Source organism: Idiotropiscis lumnitzeri, chromosome 1 (assembly GCF_059441095.1).
Source record: "Idiotropiscis lumnitzeri isolate Australia: NSW breed Sydney's pygmy pipehorse chromosome 1, RoL_Ilum_1.0, whole genome shotgun sequence".
NCBI lineage: Eukaryota > Metazoa > Chordata > Actinopteri > Syngnathiformes > Syngnathidae > Idiotropiscis > Idiotropiscis lumnitzeri.
In genome coordinates this window covers 34,568,308-34,578,057 of record NC_142391.1, presented here as the reverse complement: position 1 = coordinate 34,578,057, position 9,750 = coordinate 34,568,308, and the positions used below count along the sequence as shown (strand labels likewise).

Below are 9,750 nucleotides of genomic sequence, written 5' to 3'. Positions count from 1 at the left end.
CAGCGTTTTCACATGATCATTGATGGAGAACGAACATGCTTTCATAACAATCTACAAAGTATAGTATCACATGACAATGAATTGATGTGCAACACTAACCAGACATTTTATTCAGTGTCTAATCTCATGCAGAGATAGCCAACCACTGTCTCACTCAGCATTGAGATCATCAGGTGTGTAGTGGAAAATTGTCCATGTATTTAATTGGCCCCAAAACTCAATTTATTTCGCACAAATAATGTATCTTTGTTAATCCATTGTACGTGTGCCAGCAATAGTATAGTGACAGGCCAATACATACCAGTAGGTACAGTTAACCGGTGTATCAGCCTAATTTTCATTCATAAAACAAAATAATAGCAACAGCTAAAGATCAACTAAACAAGAGCAGATTTCTCGCCAAATAAATAAATTTGTGAAAAAATTGTGACAAACTCATTATATCAGTCGGTACCTTTTGTGACATTTTTTTTTATGGTTTAACGTTACGTTTTCTAAAACGCTGTATGTGCCATGGCTCAGAAGCCCAATAGTTGGGACACTCTGAAAACGATGAAAACATGCTGCATCAGAAATTCACTTTTATAAAGATGATTGACATTTTTACTTGGCATTATTGTATTAATGTCAAATCGAAGTACATGCATCATTTGAAGACCATCTTTTAATAATATTTGTGTATTAGATGACATTAGAATTGTGAGTGTGTACCTAATGATGTGACTAGTTGGTCTACCAATTATCTCATAATCAGTGAAGACCTGGTTGAGGCCACACTGGTGCCATGGTAATAATTCCCAAGCACTGGCCACTGCACACTGTTTTCAAAGTTTTCAGTTCAGTTTAAGAGAGACATATCAATTTTATTTACATGCTGAGAAAAGTATTATCTATTTGACTATTTCCTGCAAATGAAGTTTTTTTAAAGTATTTGCTCATCCATCAAGGCCAGTGACATATAAAGACAAAACAGAACAATTCAAATATCTTCCACTAGATGGCTTTTGCATAATCAACCTATGTAGTCTATACACCTTTTGTGACATTTTTTTAATGGCGTGACATAATATTTTTCTAATGTAAAATGATATGTGCTTTGGCTCAATAAGTGTAAAACACTGGTGGCGCAAATCCATAATCGGTTGGGCACTAGGACCTTGGGGCTGTACTCTGTGAGGTCTTATTTTTTTGTCCGTTACGTTCATGCATGTAATCATTGATTGTTCCTTTGTGACACACCGATTTACCATCTGTGGGCTCTCATGGGGATGCTCACGTCCTGCCACTGCAGACTTTGAAGACTCCAACAACACACACACGCACACACACACACACACACTAAAGGACTAGTAAGACAGCAAATGACATATCATGGTCTCACCTTTCATTGAAGCCCTTGCCCTTGGTTTATCAAGACAATTGGTTTTCAAATTAAAAACAAAATTTGCTGAAATCGTCGATGCATGCATGCAGCATCTTAGATGCGAACAGTTTTGCAAATTATATTTTTTCATTCCTGAGAGGCATTCGTCACTGCTCACATTTTAAAGATTAGAACAAAGTTTTAGTTTAAAGTTTGCTGTTTAAAACAAATGCAAGTCTTCATACTGAATGAACTATTTTCTTAAGTGAACCTGCTGATCCATCCTGTCCCCCTCCTTCTCCAGCCGCCCTCCCTTCACGCGCCTCCCCGGCTCTTTTTCCCACTGTTGAGAGGAACAGGACGCGGCCACTACGGCGGGAAGCAATGATCCTCAAGCACTTCCCTTGGGGGAAGAAAAAAAAAGTTCACCATCTCATTCACAGATGCCACCACAAGTAGACACTCACATCGTCTTAGACCGCTCTTGGAATAACCTGACAGGAGCATATAGGAGAAAATGGGGATATTTCATCTTTTTCTGTAAAATGATGGGCCCTTGCTTCCTTGCTTATTTTGCTTTTTGAAGGCGAGCAAATGTGCGGCTCGAACGAAAATATTACAAAAATAGATTTTCGTGTACGCATCAGATTTATGTCAAAAATAGTTTATGGAGAAACTAACTATTACAAAATGTCACGAACGGAGATTGGAGTAATTTTGGCGTTTGGCCACTGATGCTACTTTGGAAGCGTGCGCCAGCGTTTGCGCCCTTCGTAAAAAACAGCAAGAACATCTGTAAGGTGTCTTTCCGGCCCGATATTGCAGTGAAGTTGCAGTGAATGGGACTGTTGGAAGCAGCTGTCAAAGTCATGGGATCCTCCTGCCCCCGGGCTGTCTGGGAGCGCCGTTCAGCTCTCCACTGCGCATGAGCGCGCCTTGGACAGCTCCAGAGAGGGAAATTTAAAAACGGTTTTTTTGGGGGAGAATCAAGTGCTGCACTGTGGAATACAGTAGATGGTCTCCCGGACGATCCATACACACATTCTTCAATATCATCAAAAACAGGTAAATTGCGAGAATGTTCTCATCCTTGGCACTTTCCCCTTTGTTGAATATTTGGTTTAATGAGAGAAATGAGATTTTAATGTCTTGGGGCTTTGTTGTTACTGTCTTTGTTGTCATGGTAAATGATGAGACATTTAAATTGCTGCGCTACTCTTAATGTCAACACATTAGTCTATGAATTCAAGTCAGAAAACTATTTTTGTGTTTTTCAATAACATGTTTACCAGAGGAGTTTAAGAATAATTTAAGCTGTCTGTTTACAAATAACAACAACATGCAACTAATATTTGGTATAATACAATAAACCAATTTTTTCTTTCTCATAATGAATGAATAATTACATCTGTGTGGATTTAATCATTGGATGAAATATTTGTTTTTTAAATAAATTGGATCACAGCATGAGCGATGTTGCGCTTTTTTCTCATCTACAGAGTATCTGTTTAAAGCATCATCGTGGCATGTGTAAAAGTATGTTTATTTTATTTCTGTCACTGTTGAGGTATCAAATAGGCCAGGAAATGATAGAAGGTGGAATTACATCCAGGATGTCAGGAATAATTGAGGATGCTGGCCATCATCCGTCTCCACAAGACTATAGGTAAGACCATCAATACTGTAGTAAACTATTTAAAACTTTTGTTGTGTCATCAACAGAGCTTCAATTTGGAGGTCACAATGTACCAAAACACTTTGCATGTAAGCATTGGCAAAGCTTTTTGGAAAAAAATGACAACTACACGTATGAAAGATAGCTCTTTATGACAAATAGGAGAAAGGGAGTGGGATGCGTGAAAAGGAAAAAAAACTGAAAGAAAAAAAGACAAGAAGAATAAATGATTTTCAGTCTGAATGGATCTGTCAGAAACCATCAGCTCTGTTTACACTCCTGCTGTCGGCACACGGAGAGCTTGAACCTCTCGGGCCGTCGGCTCAGGGGGAGATGGGGCGCTCTCTGGGTCACCCGCATGCACAAGTGGCTCCCAATTAGACAAGGACGAGAGGGGAGGGCAAGGGAGGGAGGGGGAGTGGGTTTGGGGTTCAATATTTAGTGTTGTTGAACCTCTGGGAAGACTTGGGTGATAAACGGAGACACCGGCTCAACATGTAATGCATCAGTGAGCAATTTCTAAGTTTGCTGGTGGCACAAGAAGAGGGGAGGTGGAAAGGCCCTTGTATGGCAAAGTTGTTTTTGTTTTTAATTTCATGTTTTGGACAATTTTAGGTCATGACACATCAGGAGGACCAGCTACATATTTTTTGTCCGGCAATGGAGTCCATCCAAGCATTTTTTTTTATGGACACATTTACATAATTAATTTGTTGTAAATGTCCCTCTGATGGGGTGCTACAGCCCATAAGCATTTTATAAATGTATTATTTCTATTTTATTATATTATACCGATGTATGATTACTGGAATGATATGGAAACTGCCCAAGTGGGAGTTTTTTTGGTTTTTTTTTGTAATATAACAACAGTTTTGTGGAGTTCAAATTTGAGATTTCCAAGTAAAACTCTCAATGACATCAGTAATGTGACTTAATGTGTGCATCAAAACAACCCAACTCAATGCCAACAGTGCCGTCGACGCGTGCTGTCTGCAGTGATGTCACGTCACAACGCACGCATAAACACACACAAAGCAAAGTCTGACCTCAAACTGCATTTGCACCCCTGCTGGCCCTAAGTTGATTTCCTCATGTAGGAAGACAAGTTGGTTTGGGGTGGGGGGTAGGAGGGTATGTATGGTGTGGATATGGAGTGTTGGGCGTGGTTTTACTGAGGCTGGAGGCTGGAAAGGGACAGGGAAGCAGATGGTATCCTATTTGTCTCTCTTATGTGAGGCCTGTCATTCCGGCAGATTAATGCAAGGGCCTGGGGGCAAAGAAAAGAAACGACAGAAACAATCAAGGAAGGGTCTGGCCAAGACAATAGAGCCACGTGCCACTGGGCAGATTTGTCGTTTGGGATACAATAGGTGATCATTTTTCAATAGACAAGGCCAACTGTTGCAGGCAACATGTGCTGCTGGGCCGTGTTTCAAACGATCTCATGTGTTGTTTACGTATGATTCAGCCAATGGTGAGGGCTGCGCTACGGTCACCTGACACGGTTGATTTTTTTTTTTTGATAGGAGATTTGGTTTGTGCATGTGTCGGGGTGCGGTGGGGGGTTGTTCCTTCACTGTCCCCACAAAGTGAATAGTATATGTTGTCATGGCGACCCCTGTTACAAAACCCACTAAACACTTAGTGTGTGCGGGCATAGGAGAGACTGAAGAGGATTGAAGAGGATTCCTCTCTTTTCATTCTCTTTCTTTCAAGTTGGCCACATAAAAGACGCCATGATCGACTGCAAGATGGCAGTTCACGACTTAAACCGATATCACATAAGTCGAAAAAATACTGAAAGAAAATATGAAAAATACATTTCTAAACCATTGATGCTTAAGTTTTGTCATATTATAAACCTACTAAAAATATTAGGATTATTCAAATCTAAATAAAATAATAAATTAGTTAACTAGTTAACTAAGCATTGCCAAAGTTAGCGCTTTGTAGTAAATAAGATTCACCCCATGCCATTTCTACAACAATAAAACCGATGATTTCTTCTGAATGGGATTTGTTTAACTGCCTCATTGTTGATTAAAATAGTCCCTGATGAATTAACAACAGTCGCTAATCTTCTTATATGCTAAATCCTAGACGGCATAGTAAATACACTTGCGCTAGACGCCACCCTCCCTGAGCAGCTGAGGCTTCTGACTTTGAGAGATAAAAATGTTCACTTTGGAGTTTACATATAAATGCCACCTGTGCTCTCTGAGCCGGATCTGACAGTATTGTTTGCCCCACCGCCCTCCCCTCATCACTCCTCCTTTTGCCTCTCTGAAGGCTTCTGACCACGGACCCCTCCCAACTAAGGGAGGAGGACCTCCCCGGGGACCTGCAGTCTCTGTCATGGCTCACCTCGGTGGATGTGCCCCGACTACAGCAGATGGTGGACGCCCGCAGCCACAGTAATGGAGGCTCTCAGGGCAGCTTGTTGGAGCAACAAACAGGTGAGTAGACTAGTGGTACTTTAAATAAAATGAAAAAAAAATTGCATCTCAAACTGGTCACACCATGAGAGGCAGGCACATTAATGGATGGATAATTAGAATATATAGTCATGTAATCTTCAATTAAAAAAATATTCTACCTTCTGCATCTTAAAGCCCAACTAAGCAGCATGGCAATGACGGGAGGTCAGTCCTCCATGCTCCACCTGCAAAGCAACATGCAGCACAGCCCACTGGGAATCAGCATCATCAACACGAATAGCGGGGCAGTGAGTTGAAGAGCAGCACATGGAAGGATACGTCAGTGCATGCTCTACGAGCCATACATGACGACATTGTGTGCATTCTTGCCTCACAGATGTCTCCGTTCTCCATGAGTGGAATGCCCTCACCAGGGTACCAGTGCCCTACCTCAGTTTACCAGTCAGCACCACAGCAGGTGTACTCGCTAACCCAAACTGGACAACAGGTAACACACTCAAATCAATGAACCCTCAGTCACGTACCGTATTTTCCACTACTTTTTTCCTAGATTTTGAACCATGCCGCTAATACTACGGTGCAGCTTTTCAGTGGATTTATCTTTCACCACTAGGGGCGCTCTATAGTTCTAGAAAATACGCGAAATAAATCTAGATTTTTTTTTTCTCTTGGGTCTGTTCTATTTTAATTAGCAAAGTTGTTGTCGTGTTAAAAGGCGCTGTTTAACAATCTCTTTAGGTGACCTTTATGTGCATTCACAGTCAAAATCATTCCGTACATGCAGTAAACAAATCATTTTTTTCAACATAGAAAGCTGCGGCTTATATTGTGGTGCGGCTTGCATATCTTTTGGTTTAGTTTTTTTTGTTTTGTTTTGGGGTTTTTTTGTTTTTGTTTTGTTTTGTTTGTTTTCCCCCCAAAAGATTGCTTCGGCTTATTTACAGGTGCCCCTTATAGTCTGGAAAATACGGTACTCATATACTTCTAAATTCTCCAGACCCAAAACATTGATTTGGGGAAATTTAAATAATCTGGCAAAATATTTTATTGTTATAAATTACCCAGCCACAACATAATGATTATTTTGTTGGCGTCAGGCAATGTGGTAAATTTCTTATTTCTTTCATAAATCTAAACAATTAGTCAGTCCGGCTTGAGTAGGTTATGCAGGGTGCATTTTCAACATCCACTTCCGTTACCAAATATGGTGCTGCAAGTCTAGTAATAATAATAACAATAATAATAATACCATAATTCTCCTTTTCCGTTAGTGCTCAACAGGCGGGCTGTACAGCAATGTCCCTTTCAACAACCAAAGTCTATTTCCGCAACCTCGCCTGGCACCACAAGAACAGGACCTGCAGCCAAAATGTTTCCCAAAACCTATCTACTCCTACAGGTTGGATCTCAAGCACAAGTGATGCAGCATTTCTTGCTCTCTTAATTGCCGCTTCATTCACAACTTATTTCTCACTTCAGCTGTTTGATTGCCATGGCTCTGAAGAACAGCAAAACGGGCAGCCTTCCAGTCAGCGAGATCTATAGCTTTATGAAGGAACACTTTCCTTATTTCAAGGTAAAAGGCATTCCCTTAATTTTGATCATGAATCATGAATGAAGGCGCGACTCACATGACGCTTTCCCCGCAGACAGCCCCAGACGGATGGAAGAATTCAGTTCGACACAACCTGTCTTTAAATAAATGCTTTGAGAAAGTGGAGAACAAGACGAGCAGCTCATCCCGAAAGGGATGTCTGTGGGCGCTGAACCCGGCCAAAATTGACAAGATGGAGGAAGAGATGCAGAAGTGGAAACGCAAGGATCTCCCAGCCATCCGCCGCAGCATGGCTAATCCAGGTCAGGGATTTACTGACAATGTTAAAAGTTGCAATGCAGTCGGCAACGACACACTTTTGAGGTATTCATCGGTCTTCTGTCGTGCAGATGAGCTGGACAAACTGATCACAGACCGCCCAGAGAACTGCAGGCGGAAAGTAATCGAGCCGATCATGACCCGGCTGCCCAGCTGTCCAACGGGCCTTTCGCTGACGGCCCAGATGCAGCAGCCCCAGCCCATCGTCACCCTCTCCCTGCCATGTTTACCGATGCACCAGCACCATCAGATCCAAGCCCAGCTGCAGGCCCAAGCTCGCTTGGCACCAATGTCCCCGGCCCCGGCCCAAACGCCGCCCCTCCATGCGGTTCCCGACCTCTCCCATAGTCCGCTAACTCAGCAACCCAGCAAGCCTCCGGACGACTTTTACAGCGTTCACGTTGATAGTCACACAGAGGTGGACGCACTGGATCCCAGCATCATGGATTTTGCCCTTCAAGGTAAGCGCAACCATTATGGTGTTCCCTGCTGTATTGCGTTTGAAAGCTAAAATTATTTGAAACAGATGAACATAGAGATAAATTACTATAAATGGTGACAAGGAAATGAAAGTTAAGATTAATAAAATCATTCAACTTTAATTAAAGCGAAAATGAAAATTGGGTTTTGAGCCTACTCTTTCAAGACATGAACATTCACTGCAGCCCTGAGGTACTCTGGCAGTCTGTTCCTCAGATAGAGTATAGGAATAGCTAAAAGGTTGAGCTAGAGGACCAACAAGGGTTCATCGAGCAAAAGCAACTCTGAAAGATAAGAAGCTCCCTTAACTTCATATTAAGACACTTCAAAACTAGTAAAAGAACCTTAAAGTCGATCCAAAAGCACACAAGGAGCCAATGCCGGGATTTTAAAATTGTTGACGTGATTCCACCTTTTCGTCTTTGTCAGGACACATCCTGCTGAATTGAATGTAATTTTTGTACAACTGAAATATTCTATTTGGAAAGATCAGAAAAAAAGGCATCATAATCATCAATCCAGCAGATGATAAAAGCATCCTTTAGTGTCGACCTGAGAGAGAATGCGGCAGATTCTGACTATGTTCTAGAATAATATATATATATATATATATATATATTCATGTTTAAGTTCATGTGCAATGTGTTTAAAAAGATTGTTTTTTATGTGTTTTACAAGTTTTACTTAGTGTTACTTATGGGTCAAACGTTTTTTTCAAAATGATATGGTACCTCTCTATGTAGCAGATTTTCTCTGTTGCAGGTGGGGCTCGAGCATACCCATTCCAATAAACGGAGGTTTCACTTTTCGCTTTTCTAAGATCACAGAAAAAGAATTTGTTTGAAGAGGGCAGCTATAAGACCTCGCAAATAGTTGCAAAATCTAGATTATAGTCAGGATATTGTTATTATGTTGATATTCACAAGCATCCCAAAATGTAAGTGGGAACATTGAGAAATGTTAGCTTGATCGAGATGCAACAAAAATAACAACCACGCTTGTATGCTAACATTTAGCGCAAAGCCTTGACGTGATCAATCCTTCTGACCTCAGGTAACCTATGGGAGGAAATGAAGGACGAGAGCTTTAACCTGGATGCGTTGGGCACCTTCAGTAACTCCCCGCTGCGACTATCAGACTGTGATTTGGGGAGCAGCCTCCCTCCTGCCTCCAGCGGAGCAAACCTGCCGCTGTCAGACGTACAGGTGACGGGCCTGTACACTTCGTACACATCACAGGATACCCTCTCCTCCCAGTACATGGGCTCCCCGGCCAGCAGCAAACCCATCGTCCTTCTTTAGAGCAACACGACTCTTCAATGGAGGTGACATTTTAAGGATAACTGACGGGATACCGACTGGAGACATTCTTTTGTACAAATCAGCTGGGAACTATCAAAATAGTTCTTGTGAAGTCCACAAGAAAACGGTTCACTCAGAATGAAAAAAAAAAAAGCATTTTTAAGACTTCACAATAGAGAGCTTTGCTAAGCAAAGTCTTCAAGATGCCCGTGTAAGTACAAACAAAAAACTTTGTGGAGGACATTTCATGGTTTTCTACTGCTCACTGTTTGAAAGCCCTTCTATATTGTAGTTCCGTCTCTTGTCTGAAGTCCTGTGATAGACTATTGCTGTGTTGTTTTATTTATATTTATAAAAAAAAAAAAGGGGAGAAAAAAGGCAGCTGGGGAAATTGACCGTTCGTTCGTCAACCTTTTGCTGTATATATTTGAATGTTCAAATGGCTATTACCACAGAAAAGCTCGCATTTGACTGCATTTACCCAACTTCATTCCAAAATGCTGACATGCGCTATCACTTTGTAATTCTGATTTGACGCCTTACATATGTGATGAACATGTTGGATGGAATATTAGATGTGTATTTTGTTCCATTAAAAAAATGAAGTTTCTTTTGCCAAA

The 9,750-nt window shown here is 41.3% G+C and overlaps 1 protein-coding gene across 1 annotated transcript; it reads left to right on the top strand.

Moving 5' to 3' along the window:
• The first annotated feature begins 1,764 nt into the window (after positions 1-1,764).
• Positions 1,765-9,750, top strand: foxn4 (forkhead box N4). Its single transcript, XM_088297372.1, has 10 exons — positions 1,765-2,428; positions 2,931-3,029; positions 5,328-5,494; positions 5,651-5,763; positions 5,853-5,963; positions 6,748-6,875; positions 6,956-7,052; positions 7,126-7,333; positions 7,421-7,810; positions 8,883-9,750. Exons 2-10 carry the CDS (start codon positions 2,950-2,952, stop codon positions 9,128-9,130), a joined length of 1,542 nt encoding a protein of 513 aa, XP_088153498.1. The 5' UTR covers positions 1,765-2,428; positions 2,931-2,949; the 3' UTR covers positions 9,131-9,750.